General features: G+C 50.3%; 1 protein-coding gene across 1 annotated transcript in view; it reads right to left on the bottom strand.

Annotated features, from left to right (window-relative positions):
• Window positions 1-1,203: 1,203 nt before the first annotated feature.
• DCLK3 (doublecortin like kinase 3) overlaps window positions 1,204-27,380 on the bottom strand; it is a 28,545-nt gene continuing 2,368 nt past the window's right edge. The window contains exons 2-4 of the mRNA XM_049629049.1: window positions 9,616-9,748; window positions 6,474-6,641; window positions 1,204-4,378 (exon numbers count right to left, since the gene is read on the bottom strand). Coding sequence (XP_049485006.1) covers window positions 4,185-4,378; window positions 6,474-6,641; window positions 9,616-9,748 — 495 coding nt within the window. The 3' untranslated portion in view covers window positions 1,204-4,184. The remainder of the gene's footprint in view (window positions 4,379-6,473; window positions 6,642-9,615; window positions 9,749-27,380) is intronic.

Raw genomic sequence — 27,380 nt, 5'->3', positions numbered from 1 at the left:
CTGAGGACCCAGCCTTGCAGGATCAGAGCAGAGCGGAGGCTGGGAACTAAAGCGATGGCCCTGGGGTCCATACCTGGCAGCTGGCGAGTGACATTGAGGAAGGGAGGTCACTTCTCCGAGCCACTGTCTCCCAGATGATTAAGTGGGGCTGATAACTATACCTCCCCATGCTACTGGTTTAAGGTTAGAACGAGATACTTAAAAGGCATTCACGCCAAAAGCTATAAAGTGCTGGGGCATCTGGGTGGCTCAGTCAGTTGAGCATCAACTCTTGATTTTGGCTCAGGTCATGATCTCGGGGTCGTGGGATCAAGCCCCATATCGGGCTCCATGCTGAGCATGGAGGTTACTTGGGATTCTCTCTCTCTCGCTCTCTGTCCCTCGCCCCTGCTCGTGCACATGCGTGCTCTCTCTCAAAAATGAATAAACATTAAAAAAAATGCTGAATTCAGAAGCCATGAAGTGCTACACAAATGCCGGAATAGAAAGCAGCTTCTGCGTTCCTACTTTTTGGGTATGGCCAGAGAGTAACATTCTAGCATTAAAAAACAAAAGTCATGTGGGAATCCCTAAGGGAAAAGAGGAAAGCTTCATGCATCTCTGTGAGAAGGTAAAGTAATTCAAAATCAACGTGGCCATATCCTCTACACGTAAGAAGTGTAAGTATCCTCTGTGTGTAAGAAGAGAATCTCTCCCGTGTCTCTGGGCACAAGGACACGTATACACAGTGGTGAAGGCAGTGTGTTTGTTAACAATAAACAACGAACAAGAAACAACCTTAGGGCCCATCAGGAGGGGAACCAAGGAGGTTCAGTGGCTAGATTCAAGAAACACTAAGGAATTAAATTCAATGGGGATGGGCTGGATTCGAGGTGGCAGATGGAGGGATCGAGGATGATGCCAGAGTTTTGAACTTGCCCAGCAGACCCGTTCTGTGCGACAGGGAGCAACGGAGAAGGGCCGGGTGTGGGTGGGGTGATGATCACACATTCTGGCCTGGAGGAACTTGAACCTACACGTGGATGTGTCACAGGGCCGGTAGGACAGACGGTCTGAGCCCAGAAGCCTGGGCTGGAGACATCCTGGGGGAGGCAGGCAGACGATCACCTGCAAATCTACAGCCAGTGAAACTGCCAAGAAAGAGTACGGGGGCAAGGAAGAGGGTCTAGGACTGGTCTTGAAGCAACTGCAACTATATTTTTTAACAGCTTTATTGAGGTGTAAGTGACACACAATATACAGCACAAAGTGAAAAGTGCACAATTTGTTAAGTTTCGACGTGTATGCGCCCACAGACCCATCATTACATTCGAGACTACAAGCGTATCCCTCACCCCCAAAGTTACCTGGTGTTGTTCCTTGGGGACCCCTCCTCCCTCCTGTCCCCGGGCAACCCCGATCTGCTCTGTGGCTTAGTTTTCAGCTTCTAGAACTGTAGGCAGAAGGGATCACAGAGAACATAAGCTGCTTCGGTCTGGCCTCTTCCGTTCAGTCTAATCACTTTTCACGTTTTTCTTTTTGTCCGTGTTGTGGCTCGTCTCGAGAGTTCACTCCTGTTATTGCTGACCTGTAGGCACCGCATGGATGCACCATAGATTACACATCTCCAATTTACAGACATTCCGGCTGTTTGTACGTTCGAGCTACCACCAACGTAGCACCTATGACTATTTGTGCGTAAGCCTTTGTGCGGACACACACTGTAATTTCTCTCAAAAACACCCAGAGGGGGAATGGCTGCATCACACGGTCGGCATACGATTAAAGGAACCGCCAAGTTGCTCTCCAGAGGGGGAGGACCACTGAAAATGCTCCCCTGCCCCTTACGATAGTTCCGGTTGTGCCTGGGAGGCTCAGGGTTAAGCGCGCGACTTCGGCTCAGGCCATGGGGACCTCGCAGTTCGTGAGTTCAAGCCCCGCGTCGGGCTCTGCGCTGACGGCTCGGAGCCTGCTTCAGATTCTCTGTCTCCCTCTCTCTCTCTGCTCCTCCCCCACATGCGCTCTCTCTCAAAATAAGTGCATATTAAAAAGAGAGAGAGAGAGAGTTCCGGTTGCTTCAAATCCTCACCAACGCTTGGTATGGTCAGTCTTTTCACTGTGGCCATTAACTTCTAGCCATTCTCATAGGTACACAGTATTATGTCATTGTGGTCTTAATTTGCGTTTTCCTGATGTTTCATCCTGGTGATGAAACAGCTTTTGGCAACTGGAAAGAGGCTGAACCTGGTACAGGAGGCCCAAAGGAGAAGACAGAGAAGCGGGTAAGAAGATCAGAGAAACGTGGCATCACAGAAGTCAACAGGAGAAATGGCTCAGAGACAGTGGTCAGGAGAACCACCTGATATCAACCGACGCTAACGCGAACTGAACGTTCTCACTTGGACTTAGCGCCTCTGGTGACCTTCCAGGAGCAACTGGGCTCCAGCTTCCAGCCTCTTTCGATGTTTGCGGAACAAGAGTCCATGTACCGAGCAGCATCCCCTCCTCAGGTGTGTGGGTCCCAGCTCGCCCTTCGGAGCCCCGTCTCCTGGGAAGCCAACCGTGGGACGGAGATGGACAGACGTTGTATCAGGGCGTGGTCTCCCCTGTCACCTCCGAGGACAGAGAGAAGCAAGCCTGGGCCAGGCGGATGCTGGGCTGGGAAGCAGTGTCACCGAAGGGCTCAGCCGATGCCCACGAGGAGCCCTGAGGCTGGGATGGCCCTTCGGCGTTGTCCCCACGGGGGTGTGGGGGCTGAGCCTTCGTCCCCTGCGTGGACCAGTCATTGGACACAGCCTGCCCCGGGAGGGAGGTGTGACGGCTGAGGGCTGCCAGCCCCACAACCTGTTGGTTCCCTTCGGTCTTCAAGGGGGTTCAGGGCGGCCTACTCAGCACCCGCAAGGCGATTCTCCTCCAAGTTGCCAGGTTCTCATGGCCCAGGCTCTTCCTTCGGTTCCCCACCCAGGATCGGAAGCCGCCTCCTGCCGTTACCGTTGCCAAATTACTTCAGAGTCTCCCGGGTGTTTTTGTAGGTTTCAATATCCGGTTGAGCGATTCCTTACACTTAAACCCTCTCTCTGGCTCCTCCCGTTTTCCCGATGTGCATCCTCCACCAGATGACTCCGGCACCATTAGGGAAGGAGGGGGCAGGGGGCGAAACCCACACTTGGGGGCTGGTTCTGTGTCCCACCGGCCGAGTTACATATAACCCAGAAAGGTCCATTCGGGAAACATGAGAAGTACGTTTTGCTTTCAGCTCATGCGTATCCCGCCCCCGAGTCATCTGAAAAGCCCAGCGTTTCCACCCAGAAACCTGGACTGAAATAATCAGAGCACACGCATCCCGTGCCCTCCGTGTGTCTGCCCTGCAGGTAGGAACGTGCCTGAATTCTCTGAGCAACTTCGAGCCTGAGTGTAATCCATTGACTGCATCGCTGACATATTATTAATGCACTAAATGGCTCCCGGGTGATCTGAAAATGTTAACACAGTCGCAGCCTGAGTGCCTAACTTCCTGTGGAAATGACTCAGGCTCAGGTACACTCGGCTGAAAAACAGAATAAAGGGGTACTGAAGGGGCAAGAATAAATCAACGATTTCTTTTTTTTCCATTTCTCCGACAGCATCGGAATGGATTTTCAGGACACGCTGGACAGCGAGACGAGCACATCCCAAATAAACGCGTCCTGCCAGGTAGTCAAGTGTCCGTCACAACATTTACATGTAGTCACATCGGTCTTAGGAAGCATGTCTAAACTAGAATTCCCAGGCTCCCATCACCAGCATTAAGAAGCAAGCAGAATACAACCCACTTCTGTCCGTCAGAGCACGTTTTATTAACAGAGAAAGAGCACGATTTGCCTTGTTAACCTCGCAGGGGGAGTTCAGATCCTGGTAAGCACCAGTCAGGTAGTATACCATGGACTGGGTTACGAAGAGGAGGCAAAACACAGCATTATTACCAAAAAGTCCTCACCGACGGCCTCCCCGCCCCCTGCCCCCAAAATGTATTAAAGTCTCCAAATATACAAATCTAAAAATATGGTACAACATGTAACATTAAGACTCAAGTTTGTTTTTGTAAAATACGCTTTAAAACATACGAAGCGTTTCTCCCCCTCTCCCGATTCTGTCTGTCTCCTGGACTTCTAGCTCCTTCTCTGCCCTTGGGGGAGAAGGGGGCTGACCGGCACCCGAGGCGGGGGCTACAAGGCTTTCTCCGCAGACCGCCTGTGCTGGCTCCGCGCGTGCCCCTCACTGCTGGGGGACACCTCCTTTGGTAGGGTCACGGAGCTAGTCTTTCCCGCCGTTTCAATCCAGGGGTGCTGAAGGACCTGGTGGGCGGTGTAGCGCTGTTTGGGGTCCACCACCAGCAACCGGCTCACCAGATCTTTGGCAGCTGTTGAGGTGAGAGAAGGAGGGGGGAAAGAAGTGAATGCGGGTGCCTCCGAAACGGTTCTCCCCACGCAGGAGGTAAGAGCACAAACATCCGTGTCATCACCACGCGAGCTACGCTGTTGCCGCGCTGTCCCGCAGAACTTTCCGTGACGTTGGGAACCTTCCAGGTCTGCACTACCCACTGGGCGTCTGAAATCCGGCTACTGAGACCGGGGAACCGAACGTTTCTTCCGTTTACCTTCAGCTACTCTACACGTAAAGTTCCGGAGCCACGTGCAGCTACGGGCTACCATGTTGGGACAGCACAGCTCTAGAGGACGACTGTTCATTTCTAGAGTCACAGGCCAGGCCCCACCCGTGATAGCCACGGCGCCCAGTGCAAGGGAACAAATGGGGGCCACCTACCATATGTCCATGGATCTTAAGTTGTGAAATCGATCGTCGGGCTGTTAAGGAAAATATGTTCAATCTCCTAGGTTGGTAAATATGCCTTCGCATTGACAAAACTGAGAAACGTGTGAAAGAAACCGGAGTAAAAAAGAGCACAAATTCAAAATGCACTTCATCTTCTGCCCAAGACCAGGAGAAAAGATTTCTCCTCCTGGGACTTGCTGGCTCTCCCTGGCCAGCTCCCTGAGCCTCCTTTTCAAACACGTGAGAACCTTTCTCGGGGGATGACCCTTGGCTCTCCATCAGCTGCTCAGCCACCAATCAGCCCCGCCTCCACACCCCTGTCCAACCACCTCTTGGGCATGGAAGCCGCAGGATTTCTCCTGCCCCACCCACTTCAAGCTCCTCCCACAAAGTGCCCTGGTACCCATCCGGCCAGCGTCACTCCGTCAAGGTCCTCAAAGGACTCAGCGGCGAGCGGGTCAGGCTTAAACTGGAAATTCTCAGACTCACATGGACAGGTGTGGACCACTGGACACCTGGCCACATGTCCAAGGTCTCTCTACCCCTCTGAACAGGCGCCCCTTGGCTCACTGTGGGGAGTGGCTGGGAAAAGAGGTCTCCCCAGTCTTGGGAGTGGGCCTGAGCCATTTGGCCAGGGGATTCTGGGGTCCTGATTAAGGGATCTAGAAGCGGGGGGAATCTGGGCTCTGGGGAGACACATGTCCTTGACTCCAGAGTCTCCTCACTCTGTGGGTCAGGTGTAACCAGAGCAGGGCCCTCTAAGGTATGGGGCTCAGGGCAGGGGCCACCATACCCAAATCTAAGGACACTGCTGCACAGAACCTTCTAAAATGATTTTCAGCTCTTCAGTTCCCAAGTCGCCGTTGGCTTGATCAGCTCAAGACCCTCACTCCACCATTTTTTCAGGAAAAAAATGAAGCTTTCTCCTTCCCTCATCTCCCAACCCCAAGTAAGGAGACTGAGGCTGGGGGTGAGGGCAGTTTGATAACTAATCTTAGATGACGTGGTCGGAGGAAAATCGAGGCAAAGTAAAGTTATCACTGCTACGTTGTAAGCTAAAGACTCAAAGACTCAAACTCCCTGAATGTCTAGTTCCCAATTCTACAAGGGCGCTGGGCGATACCAACCAATCAGTAGCAAAAAGGGGGAAAGTTGCATTTGAAAGGGCCAAAAAGACCCCGCGTGCTTCTGCTCCGCTGAAAGTAGCTGAGGCCTTCACGCCCTACGTGCCAGAGCCCCTGTGTCCCACGTATACCCCTCCAGGACCCCCGGCTGTTCACGAGCGAGATATGCACTCCTAGTCTGTTCAACTCACAGCACGTCTATATACGAGAGGACCTGGATCTTTCCAAATGAGGGATCTGCGTTGTCAACATTCTTCCGTTCTAAGGGTCCTCCGCTGCCTTAAGAAAAAGTATCTAGTGACTGCAACCAGCGGTCAAACTTTTTCACTGAACCTAAAGCAAGTCATGTTTTCAGAGTGCCACACAAAGAAATCTTCAGGAAGCTTCCAGGAGACAAAGGAGGAGGCACCTGTCAACGGCCCGCGGCTGTGCCCAGTTCTGTAGTGGGCCCTCTGCGCGTCTCATTCCACACCTAAAACCTGCTTTGCGGTCAGAACCCAGGACAGGCTCCAGCTCCCACGTCCCCTCTCCTCCTGCTCGGGGAAGCCCCAATCTCACCGTCAGAAATATTGTCCCAGTAAGGGGCCAGGAACTCGAAGCGGCCCAGCTGGATGATGTTGAAGAGTTCGTCCTGGTCCCGCTCCGGGCTGCGGAAGGGGGGGAAGCCACACAGAAGGATGTAGAGGATCACGCCCGCGGCCCACATGTCCACTTCCAGCCCGTAACCTGTGCGACAGGCAGAGACACAAGCGAAACGGAGGCCAGGCTGGGTCAGATGTGAGGGGAGAAAGAGTGGAGAACTGGGGCTTCAAGGTCACAGAGACCTCAGCTTTCGATAAGCACCAGCCACGTCTAAACAGGAGGGTCGGCTTTGCTACCAGCTTCTATAAACACGACGGGTCTGCACCTCTGGTACTCAACGTTTGGTCCTCGGACAACCAGCAGTTTGTGATGTTTTATTACCGGTCTGTGATAAAGATCGGCACAGAAATTGAAAATAAACAATTGGAAACTCAGAGCAATTTGGCACGACTGTGATGTCCCGAGGACACATCTCCATGAAGAGAGTATAGACATCAGAGTTCGGGGGTTGTCGAACACACGTGGTAACTCGCATGTGGCACGAGCAGTGATCTAGTCACCCTGTAGCAGGGTCCCCATTCTATTAGAAAAGTTAAAACCTTCACCAGAGATGTTTCGAGAAGCCTTGGTCTGCACCAGCAGCCTCTGCGTCCTAGGCATTCATCGTCTCCTCACAGTTAAAAAGTACTTTTACTGGGGCGCCTGGGTGGCTCAGTCAGTTAAGCATCCAACTTGGCACAGGTCAGGAGCTCACGGTTCGTGAGTTCGAGCCCCGTGTCGGGCTCTGTGCTGACAGCTCGGAGCCTGCAGCCTGCTTCGGATTCTGGGTCTCCCTCTCTCTCTGCTCCTCCCCAACTCACACTGTCTCTCTCTCTCTCTCTCTCTCTCAAAAATAAACATTAGGAAAAAATTTAATATGTATTAATATAAATTTTTTTACTGACTCTCTTCTATGATTATAAAAAGACTGACATTACTACTTGTATCTCCCATGAACACACGTTTCACACTTATATTTTCTGTAATAAAATTAAAATCACCTTGTCCATATCTTATACCTTATTTCACACACTTAATATATCATGGTATTTCCTATATAGGAATTTCCCATAAAGAACATTTAAAAATCTTTAAGGAATATGATTTCTAAGAGCTGTTAGTATTCCCTTGATATAATAAATCCTCTCTGATGTAATGTACGTGTTCCCTAATTTTTTTACACTGTAATTCTGTGGCGAACATCCTTACCTATTAAATATTTATGCACCTCTCTTAGTATATGCTTGAAATAACTTTCTGCAAACTAAATGCGCAAAGAAATAAACAATAACGGTTTTTGCTAGAACTGCCCAATCGTCGTCACAACACTCCGTAAACAGCAGTATATACATCTGCAAACACTTTGCAACTTTTTACCTTTGGAAAAGGAAAACTGTCGGCAGCTGTAGGTTGGAAGTTATTCCAAATTAATAATTCTTATGAATTCATTATTAAGCCCCAGAGCAATGTTGTCAAGACAAATCAGCAGAAAATTATTAGAGAAACAAATCATTCCTGACCTCTTTCTGGCCCACTTCACTGGTCTTTTCTCAGTTCTGTTCTAGAATTCCTGCTCAGGAGGGTCTGGTTCGGCTCAGCCTCCCATCTTGAAATCTGCCCCCCGCCCCCCCCACCGCCGGCCTCCATGACATAGTACTTTCCTCTTCCTCTTCCTGCCTCCACTGCCTTGTCCCCCGCTAACCCCTCCTTCTCTCGCTCTTCCCCCAACTCCTGGCCTCCCTCCAGACTCTTCCCCCAGATGCCCTTGCTGGTACCATGAGGGGCTCGTTACCTCGCCCACTCGGACTGCCATTCCCGAGTCGAGGAGTCTCAAAAAGGCACGGTCAGCCCAGGACTTGACCTCCCCGCCAAGTGGACAACCCCAGTGTCCATTCTCACATCGCTACCAAGTCGGTGCATTTAAAATTTTAACCTATCCACCCCCATCTCCCCAGGCAGCTTTCTTTCTAACACCCTATCTTAGCTGGTACCAGCACCAATGCCGAGGTTTCCCTAAGCATCCAGGCAGACTATCCGCTTCCCTTCTTCTCTTACCCAGCTCATCGACACCTCCACTAACATTGTCTCTTCTGCTCAGCATTCTCCTGTCTGTCTCCACACCGCCATGGCTACTCTGCCTGGCCACGCTGAGTCCAAATTCCTCTCCTCAGCCTCCCCGCTTGTGGAGACCCCAGGCTCAACCCCATTAAGCCAACTGAACTTCCCTCTGCAACACTGAGAAGACCAGTCTTCCTAATGTCTCTACCACCCAATCCCCACGCACATTCCCATCTCCTTGTCTTACCTTTTCCCCATGCTGCTGCTGGGAAACTCTCTCCCCTCTCCCCACCAACTCCACAACCCGTCCAGAGTCTCCCCATCTTCCCCACCAGCCCCACAGCCCGTCCAGAGTTTGCCCATCTTCCCCACTGACCCCACAACCCATCCCGAGCTTTCCCATCTTACATACGGGGCCTAAATGGATCTCTCTCAAAGTGCCATGGGGGCTAAATGGTCATTCATGTATTTGGAGCCATATAATAATAATAACAGTCTCCTTTTATACACTTTACACAATGTGTCACTAAAACCGTTCACAGGATCTTCATACTGTATATACAAACTGGTAATAAATATTACTCACGGGGTTTGAAATGGGACACCTTGTTCCTTAAAATGCAAGGTTGGTGGAGAAATTTGTAAGCTGCTTACCATAAGAACCACTTCAATTTTCTCCCATTAGAGATATCCTGGGGCCAGTGGCATAAATGGCCTTGCTCGCTTGAGTTCCCCAGCCAATTTTCCATCATTTCACGATCCTGACAACATACACACACACACACACACACACACACCCGAATCCCTCCTCTATGAGGGCTGCCCCGATGAGGAAAAAGTCCACGTGCTCTGGTCAAGATCAGCTTCAAATATTCCCGTTAAAATCCAAGTGCCAGCTGGGTGCCAACACGCTGAGATTTTCGACTGCTCCGTATTGAAAAGTGGAAAATATGAAATATTAAAAATAAAACATTTGTTGGTAAGGGAGCTAGCATCCCACGGAGCAATGCATAACACCTACCTTTCTCAGAGAGAATTTCAGGAGCTACATACGTCGGGGTCCCACACACAGTGAATATAGGTCTCACTACATGCTTTGCAAGGCCAAAATCAGCCAGTTTCAAGGTGGTAGATTTGTCCTCATTTCGCTGAACCTGTCAGAACACAAAACCCCAAATCACCAAAACTGTGATGAGAGCGAAGAAGGAAAGTGAACAAGACAACAACCGTGCAAGATCAGGATAAGCAAACAATAAACCTAGAGGAGCTCATCGTTGATAAGCCCAACCTGACTGCAGTGACAGGTGCTCGCTCACCTTTTCAACTAAGAAACGAAGGAGTTAGATTCCCCGTGCTGTCCAACATGGCAGCACCATATTGCCACAGATGGCTATTAAAATCAAATCAAATTGAAAATACAGTGTCTCAGATGCACTGGCCACCTTTCAAGTGCTCAAGAGCCACGGATGGTTAATGGCTACCATATTGAACGGTGCAAATAGAGAGCGAACATTTCCATCATCACAGAAACTTCCATTGGGCACCACTGAGTTAGCACAAGGATCAATGATATTTTGAGCACCGACTAGTTTTAGGGAGGACTAGAGAATTCCTGGCGGGTAATGCAGAGTCTGGGCAGAAGAAAAAAAGAAAGGGAAAGAAGTAAGAATTGGAAGGAGAGAAGTAGACAAGCAGTGGAACAGGCTAAGTACAGGCCCTAATTTGGGGGCAGCGGGAGGCGTCAAGGACCAAACAGACCCGGAGTCTTCAATTCCGAATCCCAGACTTGCCGCTGGATGGTCGTGGACTGATTTCTTTACTAATCGAAGCCTCTGTTTTCTCATTTGTTTAAAAAGAAGGGGGGGTGGCGATCGTTTCCAGCAAGAAGGTTTATGTCAGGAGTTCCATTCAGTGTCCATAATCTACCTTGCAAAGTTCTCATCTAGAGTAACCAACGGTCCCAAGCTGCCGGGGGCTGAAGGGTCCCCAGGATGTTAAAACTGGGACAGCCTCGGGCAAATCAGGATGAGGTGGTTGTCCTTGTCTGCACGTAATGCAGAATTAATGCTACTGAACTGTGATTTATTCCTACGTATGTGAACTGATACACTGGGCTCTGTTAACGTTTTTCCCGAAGGCAAAAGAAGTCAGCCCTGATTCTTCCTTGAGACCCCATTTCCATCGGGTTTTAGAGACGGGCAGAATCAGTCATTTTGAGAACACGGAAAAGACGGCCACCCTCACCACTTTGAAATGAGTGCGGAGAACCGCTGCCCTCCTCTGTCCTCGTCAAAGGGGATCCCGCCTGAGTCTCCCTCTTTCAAACAAATCCTGGTGACTGGCTTTCTGATGGCTGGTAAACCAATTCCCACCGCCAGGTCAATGAGTCCTGTCCTCCTTCACCCTCAAGGTCATATGCGTGCTAGATGATGTGTTAGGAAGAGGCGGGGCTTCACCTAGAAGAAATGAATCTCAACAGGTGAGCATAGCAGGTGTTCGGACCGCCCCGCAAGACCGGATAAAGGTACAGACGTCGTGTGAGGGGGCAAAGCTAGCCTACCTCGCAGCAAGTAAACGATGCATTGGTTCCCTCCATGCTATGGAGGCCGTTTTCCACTTTGCGGAAGGGTTAAATCGGGCACATCAAAACTCCAACCTTCTTCCATACGCGCTGGTACCCAAATAAGCAATGCAGAAAGGCAGCCCGCAGCAGGTTTGTTCGACAAACACATCAGACAATGTTAAGACTCAAGCGGTTGCCTTCCCCATAGGAGTCTCACCTCGACGAAGTCCCAGGCCACCAAGAAATAAAGGCACAAGCCAAAGGGTCCCCACAGCCCCTCATTCCCAGGAGGTGGGGAGCGAAGCACGCCTGGGCGATACCTGCCTGCTTCCCACTCTTCCGGCTGACGCGGCTCGGGGCCCCGCGTGGGCCCCGCTCTGGGGCTCCCCCGGCCGCCTGTCCCTGCACACCTGGAAGACGCTGCTTCCACCTCAGGCAGGTGTTCCGAGCCCCTTTAGCAGCCTTGCCAGCCAGCGATCACTCTGACCTCATTTTGTCACGGCAAGAAGGCCGCACGGCCTCAACCGGGGAGCTTTGAAGGGCGGATTCTGCGAGCGTGGTATCTTTTCCTCCGGCCTTGTCTGCCTCTTGGGAAAGGTGCCGGCAGCCCGCACAACCACATCCTGCCTGGCGCCCTGCCCCCCAATAGAAAGGACAATACTTGGGGCCGTCAAGGTCTCAGGCCCAAAGGAGAATTCATCCGTAAGAGGGAAGAGAGAATAGTGGAGTCTTGAAAAACAAATGGAAGAAGTCCAGCTCTGACAAAGAGTAGAATGGTCGCCAGGGACCAGGGCGGGGGTGGGGGGGCTGGGGCACCGGGAAAGGTGATCCAAGGGTACCAACGTTCAGTCATAAGAGGAATATACTCTGGGGGCGCTGGGTGGCTCAGTCGGGTAAGTGTCTGACTCTTGATTTCGGCCCAGGTCACGATCTCACGGTTTGTGAGTTCGAGCCCCGAGTCAACTCAGAGCCTGCTTGGGATTCTCTCTCTCTGTCCCTCCCCTGCTTGTTCTCTCCCTCTCTCTCTTTCTCTCTCTCTCTCTCTCTCTCTCAGAAAGAATAAACAAACTTAAAAAAAAGTTGAATATGTTCTGGGAATCCAATGTACAGGATGGTGACTGTGGGTAATAATTCCATATCGTGTACTTGAAATTTGCTAATAAACATCCTTACCAAAAACAAAACAAAACAAAAGGTAAGTCTATGAGGTGATGAATGTGGGAATTAACTGGATTGTGGGAATCCTTCCACAATGTATACACGCATCAGATCATCACGTTGAATACTTTAAGAATATTACTATTTTATTTGTCAATTATACCTCAATTAAGCTGGGGGGAGAAATTAATGCATAGTTTTAATTAAAGCATAAGTTTTATTAAATATAAGATTACATACACTTATATTTTGGGGTTTTTTTCCCAAGGCAAGTTCTCAATAAAACTTTCATTTTCCACTTAAAAAACAAATTAAAGGGCCACCTGGGTGGCTCAGTCAGTTGAGCTTCCAACTCTTGATTTTTGACTCAGGTCATGATCCCAGGGTCGTGGGATCGAGCCCTGTGTTCAGCTCTGCACTGAGTGTGGAGTCTGCTTGCAATTCTCCTTCTCTCTCTCTCTCTCTCTCTCTCTAATTAAAAACAAAACAAAACAAAATTTATGGCCCCTATTGCTGTCTTGAAACCCAGATAGCCAGCCAGTGTTCTGGGGATCTTGGTCACATAGCAGAAATGCCCCAGGGACACAGCCCCTAGAGGCACCCTTCCTGGACCCAGCGCCATCTAAGGGGTCCATGGCAAAAGCCCTTTTTTGTAACAACTTGGTAAAATTCAGAGTTGAGAGACGAGCTCTGCCCCCTCCTGACAGAGGTGTGCCTCTGGTCCCCTTGCCTCTTGGTTCTGCAGGGCGATGGCGGGCAGGGGGGTGATGGCAGGCAGGCAGAGGTAAGGCTTGGGCGGGCTTCCTCATGGCCTGCACGGAAATAACCCTTGGCGGGAAGAGTCAGTGTCACAAGCACAGACTCTGAAGCCCCCCTGCCAGGGTTCAACTCCAGCTCAGCATTTACTGTGTAACTGGCTAAGCAACCTGCCCTCTCTGTGCATCCACTTCCTCATTTATAAAGTGAGGGGTGAATGGGATGTGTAATGACAACTTAATGAATTCATATTTCGAAGGTGCAGGGTGCCTGGGTGGCTCAGTCGGTTAAGCATCAGACTTTGTCTCAGGTCATGATCTCACGGTCCGTGAGTTCGAGCCCCGCGTCGGGCTCGGTGCTGACAGCTCAGAGCCTGGAGCCTGCTTCGGATTCTGTGTCTCTCTTTCTCTGCCCCTCCCCAGCTCACGCTCTCTCTCTCTCCTTCAAAAATAAATAAAAATTTAAATATATATATATATATTTTTTTTTTTTTTTCTAAGGTGTTATAAACAGCGCCTAGCTCCTAAGAACCTCGACACGAGTGTTTGTGAAGTAAACCCTATTGTTTTTGTGACCTCTTGGAGAGCAGGACTGACTTCCGGCAAAATGGAAGTGCCAGAAGCCGTCCTTGATATTTTCCCTCTCCAAACCAGGCACGGCCCTGGGCCATTCTCTGCTCCACCCCCGGTCCCCACTCTTACATAGAAGCTGACTGCTCAGGGCACAGGCCAGCTGAGCAGTTAATTACCGAGCGACAGTAAAACAGGGACAAGCCTGGCTGGTATCACCCCAGGCAAGAGGCTCCTTGGGGCCACCTATAGGAGCTGTAGGAGCAATTATCAACTTGTTTGCGGGCACAGGCTCACACATCTCTACTGGAATAGGGGCGAAGGCCCCCAGTGCTCCCAGCAGTGTTTGGGGGGGTGCCGAGGGCAATGGGAAGATTCCAGCTCTCCCTGAGCCCCAACAGAGCCAAGGGCAAGGCAACACCCAAAAATCCGGGGCAGGCAGCGCTCCCCGGTTCCGCCAGCATTGAGTAAGCTCTCAGAACTTGCTCTGGATCCTGCCAGTGAGCTTACGTCTCTGTAAGCAGAACGTGTGTCTTAATTACTGAGCCTGAGTCACCCCAAGGCCGCCTAATCAATGCCTCCATAATTAACCTAACCGAAGGGGAAGTCACAGACGTAGACAAAAACTCGATTCGGTTTTGCTCTGCGTATCGAGACGGATACAGCCCGGAAGGAGACAGGGAGGTAATTATCAGAGTAACCTAGACTAGAAAATCTAGTTTGGAAGGGAAGGACAAAACATAGTGCGGTGCCGAGAGTTTCCAGATGGATCATCTACATTAATCACATTTGCTGGGTAATCGCTGAGAAAAATACGTCCCTCACAAACATTTGTAAATATTCCCAACCAAATGATCAGCAATAGAAGCATTTGGTTGATTTAATAGCCCACAATGAAGTATGTATCCCCATGTGAAAGAAACTATCCCCCCCACCCCAACTCCAAAACCTGGCCCAACTGAAGGACCCGCCAGATCCAACATGGTGGAGAGGCCATCTTTTATTCTGGACATTTATTATATTAGATGTCCAGATGCTGATGCCGACAGTTTCATACACCAGATCTGTGTTTTACATTATTTCGTGGCCTTTCTGAAACATATTATGCTGCCCCTGGCCTCTTCCCAGTTTCGTGCCGCTCTCTTGGCCACAGCAAGGATCATGCCCACAGCACCACCAATAGCAGGCGCTGGGACCCGGGCGTGGTTAAGATCTGTGGGGCCCCTTGTCCCTTCCAGAAAGTGGCTCGGGACCACTCGTGGTTTTAATTCTCCGGTCTCCAGCTTCTGCTGTCAGCAGGGATGTCACAATCCTTCAGTCGCACATCCTCAGTGGGACTCGAGGCTTCTCATTTATTTCACCTACATGAGCAGCTTAATTGCCTTTAAGATCATGCACTGACTGTGTGAGTTTTGTTTTGTTTTGTTTTGTTAACAGGCACCTACCATTCTTGGCTTCCGAGCAAGACCTATCATAATCTCGAAATCAAATGAGTGACATCCTCCCAGGATAATTCTTCCTCCTGGCCTCTGTGGGACTTCTGAAACCACCAGATCTTTCCACTCAGACAGGAGCTTGTAACAAGTACTGTTTGCCTCTGATTGAAATCTCCACCCGGAAAAGATTCCACAACTTGATCCAGCAGTTCAGCCCATTAATGGCCAGCGTGACTTGTGAAGAGGTTCACCCCTACATTGATTCCAAATTTCACCCCCTACCCTGTTTTCTAAGCCTGCCCTCAGGGGTGATGCTGAAGAAGGGCACGGTCCTCCCAAAGATGGGAAACCAGTATCACGATCCCCAGATCACCTCTGCCTTCTCTAACTTCACATCCGAGGATCCTCACCTGATCCTTATAAGACCTACCCTCCTGGCCATCACCCCTTCCTTGCTCCCTCCCGCACTAAGTTCACTGCTTGAACCAAGAGCACTGTCATTGCCTGAGGGCTGGTTAGAAATCTAGGCTGCCCCAGATCCATGCATGTCAACAAGACCCCAGGGCGGTTCGTGTGCACAGTCAAGTTCTGGATCGTCTCCCATTTCCTCGATGCCTCTTTTAACAAAGAACACCCAGGAATGAACACTACATGCCAGGTGTGTTTTCATCAGGACAGTGGCCCTCAGGCCTCTCAGTGGACGGGACACTGGGTTGCCATAAAGACGGCCAGAGAGGGGCACCTGGGTGGCTCAGTTGGTTAAGCATCCGACTTCGGTTCGGGTCATGATCTCATGGTTCAGGAGTTCAAGCCCCAGGTAGGGCTCCTTGCTGATAGCACAGAGTCTGCTTGGGATTCTGTCTCTCCCTTTCTCTCTGACTCTCTCTGTCTCTGCGTGTGCGTGTCTCTCTCTTCCAAAATAAATAAACTTAAAAAAAAAAAGGCAGCCAAAGACTCCACTCAGTGTCCCTCTCTGATGCCCCTTCCTCAGAAAGCCTTCGCAATGGATCAGAACATGTTACCTCAAAATATGCCACCTTGACATATTGATTTTCTTGAGCTGAAGACCCTTGAGAAATAGCAGGGGCAGGCAAGAAGTACTCTCTGACCTTCCCCTTTCTACTTAAAAGCAGGACACAAAGTCTCCAGTGAGGAAGGTGCCCTCCCTGCCCCAGGGCAGACCACTGTAAATCACCAGACGCTCTGGCCAGGCCGGAGAGGCGCTGAGAGAAGACTCCGCATAGAAACCTTATTAAACAACTCCTGTCTTCCACTAGTTCTCCCACGATTTTATTTTCCGTAACTTGCTGCTCCTAAAAGCCTAAAAACCCCTTTTCCTTTACCTTGGCACTTCTCTGAAGTCTCACTGTTCCTTTAAGATGCTTCTAAAAGCCCCTAGTTCCAACTCACCATTTGGGTTACTCATCACTGAATTTCTCCCACGTGTGAATGATGCACACAGGCCCTCTGTTTTTCTCGTTAATCTGTCTTTTGTCAACTTAATTTCCAGGGCCCTGCCAAAGAACCCAGGAGGGTGGAGGAAGAAAGGTTTTATTCCTCCCCTACACCTTAGGGGGCGAGGTTTGGCTGAGGGCCCACCACAGCCCCAGTGCGCACATCTGAACTTGTCTCACCCACATCTCCATTTCTCTGTATTCTGGCCCATCGAAACCCACGGCCCCGGGTCGTGTTCCTTCCTGGGCTGTGTTTTCAGCCGCCCTCCAACCGCCAAGGTGTTAGGGATTAATTTACATGGCACGGTGCCATCTGGACTGCCGATCCGTCTGCATCCGTCACCTCCTTTGCCAGCCACGCCAAGGTTCCCCGATTTGAATCCGGGTGGTCCATGTTATTTACATAAGCAGCCATAAACCATCTGGATGGTCTCAAAGATTCAAGAGAAATCCTTCTTTTTCCGAACAATGAACAGCCTCCTCCCCTTCAAAATAGTACCTCCATTTAAATGTGATGTTGTAATGTTCACCTCCGAACAGAAGGTGGCAGCAGAGTACAGATGGTAAACAGCAAGTAAGAAAAACTGAGAGGGGGGTAAGCCTACTTATCTTCTTCTTGATCCTTCAGGGTCCTTCTGGCCTCTTCCCTCCAAGGTTCCATCTTCGACTGGCTGTGTGGACTTAGATAATCTTAAAAACCAATTCACACTGAAATACCAATGTCTAAAATCAATTTACGTGTCAACAGCAATACAAAAGAGTGACTGAAAACTTTAGTGAAAACAAAGTCTCTCCTGGGAACTGTCATATGACAGGCCAATGATAGGCCTTCATCCTAGTTCTTTTCTACTTAACTAACATCTGATATGCATCCAACAATTGTCTGGATGCCTACTGTGTGCCAGGTACTGTTCTAGGAACTCGGAATAGAGAACGAAACAGATAAAGTCCTTGCTCTCATAAAGCTTTCTTTCTACTAATAAATAATGTTCAAATGAATATGTGATACGTGTTATGATATGTGTGATATGTGAAATGATACGTGTTATGAAAAACACGTGAACTAAAAGTGAACTAAAGGCTGTGTTGTGCAGTGTCGTTTCTACTAACCACATGTGGCTATTTTTAAAGAAGATTTAAAGCTCAGTTTCTCAGACACCCAAGGTCCATTTCAAGTGCCCATGCAGTAGTGGCTACTGTACCGGGCAGTGCAGGGATAAGACATTTCCATCATCACAGAAAGTTCTACTGGACAGTGCTAGGACTGACAGTGACAGGGGCTGGTATTTTAAATAGGAGAGTTAAGGCAGAACTCACTGAGAAAGGGACGTCCGAAAAAAGTCAAGCGTGAGCCATAATCCGAGGAGAAAGCTTTTTGGGTGGAGGAAATAGCGAACACAAATGTCCAGGGGCATGCTTGGCCTGAAGGAGGGACAGCAAGTAGGGGCAGAAGCAGAATGAGTGAAGGCGTCAGTGTTCGCAGTGGAGCTTTAAGAGGAAGCCAGAAGCCATATCGTGCAAGACCTTGGAGGCCACAGAAATGAACTTGGCTTTTCTTCTGAGTGTAACCGAAAGCCAGTGATGGCCCTAAGCAGAGGAGTTACAGGGTCCGATTTACATTTGGAGAAGATCACTCAGGACCCTTGAGGAAGGTGGCCTTTAGAGGAAGAAGGAGGACCAGCAAGGAGGCTACTGCAATAGTCCCAGCAGGAGATGATTGATGGTGGCTTGGTCTCGGGTGGTAGAGGGGAGGTGGGGAGAAATGTCCCACCTAAGGGTGGACAGAAGACTTGAACAGGGAGGGTGGGGAAAGGGGCTCCAGGGAGACTCTGAGGTTCCTGCCACGAGCAGCTGGGTGGGTGGAGGCCCCATCTTTGTGACAGAAAAGGGTGGTTTGGGCACAGTAGGGGGTGAGAGCCTGGCTGGAGTTCAGGACAGAATGGAACGTGGAAAACTACAAATGGTGAGTACAGACACATGTTTCAGGGTGTGTGTGTGTGTGTGTGTGTGTGTAGTTCATAAAGTGGGGTAATAACTGAAGGGGGATGTGGAGAAGACAAGGTTTCGTTTTCTTAAGTTGGGAGAATATTACGTATGTTTTTGTGATGACGGAGCCATCCTCTGGGTCAGAGAAGTCCGGAGAGAAGCAGGTTCCGGGTGAAACCCAGCTTTTGACATCCTGAGAGTGAGACGCCCATCACATCAGACAACCAGGTGGTGACCTGAAGTAAGCGGCTAAATGGGAGCCCACCCCGTGTGACCCAGGAAACATCTCCGGCTCACCAGCCACTCCTTCACCAGCGGGGCGGGCCACATCTGAACCAGACACTGGACCACACCCCAGGTTCCGCGGCCAGACGCTCTCAGCTGGGGGACCTCCCGCAAGCCCCTCAGCTTAGTGTAGCCTCAGTTTCCCCACGTGTACATGCAAGTGACGAAGCCTTCCTCAGAGTTGACCTGAGAATTCTATGAAACTGCAAGATGCAGACAGCAGCGAGCAATGTGCTACAATCACGTGACAGGAAAGTTCTAATGGGGTGTGGGTTCCTGGGGGGGGGGAGCACAGAGCGAAGAGTCAATGTCACAGCGTAACAAGTACAGGCAGGGGGGGTCCTCCACCACCACCGCCCCGGAGATGCCTGACTGTCTGGAAACATCTTTGCTTGTCACAACTCGGGGGATGCTATTGGCCTCTGGCAGGCGGGTGCCAGGAGGCTGCCAAACCCACGATGCCCAGGACGGGCCCCCACAGCACAGTCATCCTGCCCAGACGCAGGCACAGTGGCACAGTTGAGAATCCTGGTGGAGAACGACAGAAATAGGGCCACAAGCATCAGGTTCAGACTAGAGTGATTACGCCCTGGTAGAGGACACGACGGAGGTAACCAGCAGGATGTTTTCAAACAAAGGCCCGGACTAGCGTGTGATTTCCACACTCTGCTGTCTCTTCGTATGGAAAAACGAAGACTGTGCTCCTCCCCACCAGCTTCTCGGTCTCCCCGATACCGGAACCCACCCAGCTCCCCGACTCTCAAGGAGCAAAGTCCACACTCGGGCATAGAACTTTCCAAGGAAATCATTCAACCCAAAGTCAAGCAACGGAACCATCGAAGATCTTGCAAAGATGCGAGAGACTGCACGCATCTTGCGGAAGAGCTCAGAACTAGGACTGAAACTACCTGGGTCTCGGTTTTAGCTCTGCTCCCGCCAGAAGAGCCAGATGGCCTCCACCTTGTCTTTTGCTGAGCCCGTTTAAACAAAAGCAGGCTGAGAGGAAGTTTTGGAAAGCATTTGAGAGACGCCTTGTCCCATAGGATGAGGAGGCCCAACTTTCCATGAAGTTGGGAGCCTCCCAAGAGATCCAGAGAAATTACCCACGAAGTTTGTTTGGGTGATTCTAGAAACACAGGTCTGGTGGGCACGTCTTATCTACGGCTTCTTGAAGGGTACAGTCTCCCAGATTTGCCCTACAACCAGCAGTCCCTGAGACCTCCTAAGAGGACTCAGAATCATCCCTATAATCCCACAATAGAGATGGAGAAAAGAGTGAGGGCGGCCACCCCAAAAATGGCCCTGAGCCAGCCCCATGCTGAGCGGCGGAGGGACCCAGAGGGGCCCACGTGGGTGGTCCCCCCTCCCCCACCCACTCCAGGAGCACACTGTCTTCAGTGACCTCAAGAAACAGCTGGCGGGTGGTTTCTACGTCCCCACCCAAACCCTCCAAACAGGGAAGGGTACCTAAGGGCCTGGCCACTGGGCAGAGTCCCCAAGAGAAAGCACAAGTGAACATCTCCAAAGTGTCCTAGGCTAGGAAAATGGGCGTTTGGAAAGTTTCTCATGCCCCATTCACTGTACCTGGTCGGGGGGCCGAGGTGAGGTTAAAACACAGGCCACGGCGTAAGCAACAGGGTGGAAACGTGTAGTGGCCAAAGAACCATACTCCCCGCAGGGCCATGTGACACGGAAACATAGACAGCCCTTCCCTAACTGGCTGGCACAGGAAGATACACAGGCCGGCAGGGCCTGCTGGCTGGGTCACCTCCTCCCTATCTGTCCTGCCGGCTCTAGAAGACACAGAAGTCTGCAGAGGCAACGCACCGTGTGTGCACCCCGTCTCCAGGCACCGCCGGTTCCCAGGCCCACTCTGAGCTGTAGGGTGGCCATGGCTCGTGCCGCTCCTCCCGCAGGCTCCCCTTCCTTCCCACAGAACCCAGACTCCACCCAGCCGCCGGGCAACTTGCACGAGGAAAGGTGGGCCCATTGTGACTGGGCCCAAGTCCATCACTGCGACCATTCCTCTTTTCCAAGGGGGGCCCCGTGATGCGTCCTGGCCAACGAGCTAGAACGGGGGGTGTGCCCAGGGGGCAGATTCTCTTCGACTTTCAAAAGGGAGAAGGCCAGCAAGAGTCTACCCCCTACTTTTCCTGCCGTTTATGTGGCTGTGACAATGCGATCCGTGGAGAGCGGTAGACATTTGGGGGCCCTGAGAGAAATGGCAAAAACGGCCTGGACGTGCTTGACCTGCTCCATTAACCATCCCTGTAACCGCCTGTCTCCAAACTTCTGGTCACGTGAGACAACTAGAGGCCTCCGCTGTTGGAGCCCTTGCTCCGCAAGGTGTGCTCTGTGGACCCTTAGCATCCCCTGGGCCTTATTATAACTGCAGCGTCTCAGCCCCTCCCCACACCCACGAAATCAGCAGCCGCCTCTCATCAAGATCCAGGTGCCTCCGGTGCACAAGACGGGTTGAGAAGTGCTGATTTACCCCACTGTAGTCAGGTGGTCCTGCCACAGCCAGAAGGTAGGTCCGCTGTCACCAGGAGAGCCAGTCAGGGGGTCCTCTCCGTCTCTTTATCCGTTCCTCGGCCCTTACGACGCGTCTGGCTCCCCTGGACGCAGACGCAGGCAGTACCTGCATGGGCACACAGCTTTGTGTTCCTGCTTCCAACTCCCTCCCAGAAAAAGCTAATGAACCGACATAAAACACCAAGCCCACAATGACAGGGCCACGCACGTAATTGATCAAACTTCGCACGGTCGAGGTCCTCCCCAGTAAAGAAAGCCAAAGTTATCAGAAACAGAATTATTATTGCCATGGTCGCCATTATTTATTCATGGGCCTCCAGGGGTACCCTGGGATCTGACAAGGTCAAAACATCAGAGACGGTTCCCAGAAGGCCAATTTAGCATCTTGAGAAGGCACCTGGGGCCAAATGCCTGGGCGGGCTGCCCTCATAGATTCTTAGACACATTGTCCTTTAACCTGATTCTACATGTTCTATCCAACCGGCTGAAAGGATTCGAAGGGTTCTGTCCAGACACGGAAAAGTGGACTCTCCTTGCCAATGAAAGGTTGGGGAGGGATCAACAGTATCCATACGCACACAGAATGTCCTGAAGAGATTTACCAACTTGCTTCCCCAGGGGAAGGGCATTTCGAAAACAGAGATTTTTAAGAAACTTCACGTCAGACCCTCAAATGGCTCACAGGCCATCAGTCTCTTGGAGTGACAGCAACACACATGAACACAAGTATTGAGAGGACAACAGACGGCTGTAATATTTACCTTTACTAAATGATTTGCACTTCAGGACTCCTTGGGGGGAATGAAGTCACAATTCTAGAAGAGATTCAACAAGGTTGATAACTATGAATCAGGTTTTAAAGGTGCCTCCATTACTGATAATTTACGGTCTGCAGTATATTAGGAGACATCGACCGTTGTTAGGTGACTCTTTCAAAAGGAACAGACGAAAGAAAACCGCGGTTATCAAAAAGACCCAGTATCTAGAATTGTGACGGCTTAAGTCTCCTGAAACTTCCGGCTCTGTGGTCAAGTCACATATGTGGGTTCACTGTATGGACACTTTTTATTTTCCTGGAAACTGTTCACATGGAGGCCGAGAACCACTCTCATGGATACAAACCTGAAGTCGTAACTCTTGATGTCTCCTGTGGAATTCACCCTGGGGTCCTTGAGATGAGTTGGAGCTCTTATAAACCCGTCTTCTCACCGATGTGATCAATACTGGCCAATGGCCTAAAGGCTTGTATCACTGTGCTTTTGCTTTAGTGACTTGGTGTGATTGCTGAAATCCCCATTTCTTGATGGTGCTAAGTATACCTTAACAAGATACACTTCCTAGCCCTCCAATTTTTAATTAATGCAACGGGTGTATAAATGCATGTGTGAATGCCTGGACCATTAAGGAGAGGACCTGGACACCCATCTCAGATGCTACGGGGAAAGGAGACAGAAACTGGAGCTGGGACAGAGAAGTCGTGTTGCTGGCGAGGGAGAACTGCGCACCGTAACTGCTAGCAGAGCACTAATCGCTGAGTCCTTCTTGCGCATCAAAGTAGAAGTGGGAAAAAGAACTTAGAGAACTAGAGCACACAAAGTGACTGGACAGGGTTATTTCCGAGGGAAAATGGGCAAGATGTGCGTTTGCCCGTTTTTTTAATGTTTGTTTATTTTTGAGAGAGAGACAGAGTGTGAGTGGGGCAGGAGCAGAGAGAGAGGGAGACGCAGAATCTGAAGCAGGCTCCGGGCTCTGAGCCATTATTTTTAACCTTCCATATCTTCCTTACCACCCTTGGGGATGTCGGTCTCTGACCTGTCCTAGCCACATTCAGAAAATCTAGAAAAGTCTGTTCCCTTCCCAGAACCCACGAGAGGCCAGAAAGAGCACAACCTTTATCCTTGATGAGCTGGGACCTGTCCCCACACCATTTCCCCTGGACTCTGACGGTCTCTGCTTCAAACACTTCAGGGCGACAGTGCCTGCCGCCTACCCCCTGCCTTTCAGCCCGTTTCCAAAGCCAAACCCTGCCCTTCTGTGGGACAGATGACCTCAAATGGCCTGTGCTCACATCTGACATCCCCTCAGTATGTCCCCCCCACCGCCACACCCTCAGCTTTCTTCGCCAAGGTGTCTCAGTTGTTGGCCGGAAGTAGCCAACAGTAGCCACCCCCTAGGCTGTGTGGGCTGCTCCAGGCCTCCTCACCTCTCTGGCTCCTGTGTGCCCCCTCCCCTCCTCCCAGGGCCCAGTCAACACCACACAGCACATTCCAACCCCACCAAGGGAGCACACGCTGGCAGAAGAAGCAATTAACATTTCTGCAAGCTGGAAATTCTCATAATTAAAACTTCTCTTGCAAGATCTCAGGAGTCAAGATAACCCAAGGGGAAGAGGCGTCGTATCAGGACACGTGGTCGGGAGAGACGGATAAACTCAGTAATACAGGCCTAAAATTGTACCCTGGGGCCGAATTATTAGACACAAATATTTCTGTTGATTAAAATAACATGAGAAGCTTGCTATAGTCCTAAGGAGCTCTGGGCACATTCAGAAAGTCTCTAAAAGAAGCAACAGTTATAATCACTCATGGAATCCGAAGTTAGGAAAGCACTTTCACGTTAGAACTAAGTTTGGCAAAGTCAGGTCTTAACTCAGACAGTAGCCATCCGCTGAAGGACAAAGAAAGAATCACCTTGATAACCCAAGGCTCCGTACAAGTGCAAAACACTAAATGAAGGGCACCTGAAGAACATTAATCGATGAACAGTGGCCAGCCTGGTCATATTCAGGAAGAGTAAATCTTAGAAGACCAGGCAAGTTTGGGGCGTGTTTATCATACCAGCACATTTAGAGAGGACGACCTTCTAAACCCAGACCACAAGTCCACTGTCAGATCCAGCACTATCCAGAGCTCTGTCTGAAAAGCCAATAAACACTGGCATTAGAGACCATTTAGACTTCTGACATAACAACACGTTGAACTTGACTCACCCAGAAACTGAACCAATATGGCCTAGAAATGCGACAGACCTGTTCATTTTCAGATAAATGCAACCTGACAAACTGCAGGACAGAAAAGATATTAAAGTATTTCACAAAAGATGGCTCAGATATGTATTTTCTTGCAGTTTCTGAGGAGCCATACGACCACACACACACACACACACACACAAAAGGTTTTATTAAAAAAAAAAAAAAAAGAAAAAAAAGGGAGGGGGGCACTTGGGTGGCTCACAGGTTAAGCGTCCAACTTCAGCTCAGGTCAAGATCTCATGGTTGATGGGTTCAGGCCGTGTGCTGGGCTCTGTGCTGACAGCTGGGAGCCTGGAGCCTGCTTAGGATTCTGTGTCTCCCTCTCTCTCTCTGCCCCTCCCTGGCTCATGCTCTGTCTCTCTCTCTCTCTCTCTCAAAAATAAATAGACATTAGGGGCGCCTGGGTGGCTCAGTCGGTTAAGCATCTGACTTCAGCTCAGGTCATGATCTCGCGGTCCATGAGTTCAAGCCCCGCGTCGGGCTCTGTGTTGACAGCTCAGAGCCTGGAACCTGTTTCGGATTCTGTGTCTCCCTCTCTCTCTGACCCTCCCCCGTTCATGCTGTCTCTCCCTGTCTCAAAAATAAATAAACGTTAAAAAAAAATTAAAAATAAATAAATAAATAGACATTAAAAAAACATTTAAAAAAAAGAAGTGGGCTTTCTTTGAAATCAGAAAAGAGAGAAGGGTCTAAATACAAGTTACAATCCACACCAATAAATAAGTCATGTACTGAGACTGAAAAATGTGCCTCTCAGAACACACACACACACACACACACACACACTTCACTGCCCTTAAGGGCACTAAAAACACACCTGTACTGACATTTAAATCCATGAAGCGTTGCCAAACGACTTCTCAGAGGCAGTTAGCCTGTCCATGCGGAACATTCCTTGCACGTCTTCTAATTCCTCAAGGAAAAACTTCTCCCCGAAATCTAAACCGCTGCTTTCTCCATTTTAAAAATTGCCAACAAGTAGGGGCATCTGGGTGACTCAGTGGGTTGAGCGTCTCACTCTCGGTTTCGGCTCAGGTCGCAGTTCGTGACTTCGAGCCCCCGCATCTGGCTCTGCGTTGACGGTACGGAGTCTGCTTGGGATTCTCTGCCTCTCCCTCTCTCTCTGCCCCTCCCCCACTCACTCGCTCTCAAAAATAAACAAACAAAAAATTAAAAAAAGTAAAAACTGCCGACAAGTAAGTCCCTTGACACAAGTAAGAGCCTCTGTGGCTCAAGAGATGAGCTGGTTCAGCACATGGCTCTGGGACCTTGTTGAGAAAACGCGAGCTTAGATGACTGACCCCAAAAGAAAACAATCCTATAGGATAAATTATGTCAGTCCACATATTCAAGAACCTGTATCAGCGTTAGAATGCTTTAGTAGGCATATGCCCAAAATGCTCAGCTCAGGGGGACCCACCCGGGCCTCTAAGCAGAATCTCTTCTGCTTAGACAATTCAGTAAAACATCAGAGGCTCATTCCAAAGTGTCCACTATAAACAGCGCACGGCACACCACACATGGAGAACACCGGGGCTCAGACCCAGAAGACAGAAGAAACAATCAGGAAGCAAGTGAAGAGAGGAGGAGAACACTTCCCTAATGCAGAAGGGAAATTTCTTCAAAGGGAGCCATCGGATCGTAATGCAGATCTCGCAGGCGACCAAATTGCTTCTTCAGTTCTCTTAAATTCAGGCAAAACCAAGGTTGCTTGACTGGGTGGTCAACACAGACCTCATTTCGCCAGCTAATTGGCTGGATTGACTCGGTATTTCTGTTGCGTGTGGGAGCAGTTTACAGACAGATGAATGCCCCGTGGCAGCATGTTCCCGGGCTGGGTCTACGGCCACGAAATGAAAGAAAGCAAGCTCACGTGCTGCCAGAAAGAAAAAGTAACGTGGCTCATCGAAATCGCGTTCCCCATTCCCAACTGCTCTATCTGCAGCAGTGTGGCTTTGGATGCCTGCTCCTGACATCCACCTTAACATCCGAGTCATTTCTAAAGCACGACAGTCGCACCGCTGATGGCATGCTCGCTGTTGTGCGGGCACCATGCTATGGTCCGAGTTCACTCATTCATCTAAGATTTAAAGAAGGTCCACCATGTGACAGAACTGTTCTGGGTTTGGGGGTAAAGTCTGAATAAAACAAAGCTCCCGCTGGCCTAGAACGAGCTTTCCAGTAAGAGGAGAAAGAAAACAGAAGAATAAATAAGGGATGTATCAGGGGGTGACCAGGGCTACGAATGAAGTAGGATAAGGGTCCCAGAGGGTGACCGTGTGAAAGCATGCTGTCCTAACAGAGACCACCGGGAACACGCGTGCCGTTCAGGAACACTGCATTTACTAACTCGCTGCTACAAGAGAGAATGCACACCACGGGGAGCCAGGCATCCAAATAAGAGGGTGTTCAAAGGACTTACCTTAGGATTTGGCTTGTTAGGTGACTTGGGGGAGGGGTCGAGAAAGCAGGATTTTGCTCTGAATGGGACACTGTCAGGAAGGGAGGGTCGTTCTACAATTCGGTGTCTTAGTAATTCTTACCAAGGAGAAGGGAGGAATGAAATGAGGCAGCCCCTCCTACTAGCTGACGGGGGCCTTACTTGTGGTTTGGGCAATCTTGGTTTTACGTGCATTTGGACACGATGATAAAGGGTTCTTGCTTTTGTCTTAACCCATCTTTATCTGACGGTGGTGTTTTGGGAGCCTATTTACGTGAACCAGGAGAACACCATGGCCGAGCTGAGCGTGCGAGGCCAGCTCCCGGCCATCGGGGCCTGCTCTTCTCTTTCCTGTGCCCCGTCTTCCTCCAACCCTGCCAGACAAGTACTATTGCTATTTCTCTTTCATAAATGAGGAAGCAAAGGCCCGGAGAGGTGAAAGACTTATCCTCCGGCAAGCAACTCAGAAAGCCAGGATTCAAACTTGGGTTATCTGACTCCAGGGCCAGCCTCTTACATCCACCTCGCACAGGCCCCCCCCCCCCCCCCCCCCCCCCCCCCCCCCCCCCCCCC

The sequence above is a fragment of the Panthera uncia genome, chromosome C2 (genome assembly GCF_023721935.1).
Source record: "Panthera uncia isolate 11264 chromosome C2, Puncia_PCG_1.0, whole genome shotgun sequence".
Taxonomy (NCBI): Eukaryota; Metazoa; Chordata; class Mammalia; order Carnivora; family Felidae; genus Panthera; species Panthera uncia.
The sequence above is the reverse complement of the archived record's forward strand: the minus strand, read 5'-3'. Positions and strand labels throughout refer to the sequence as shown.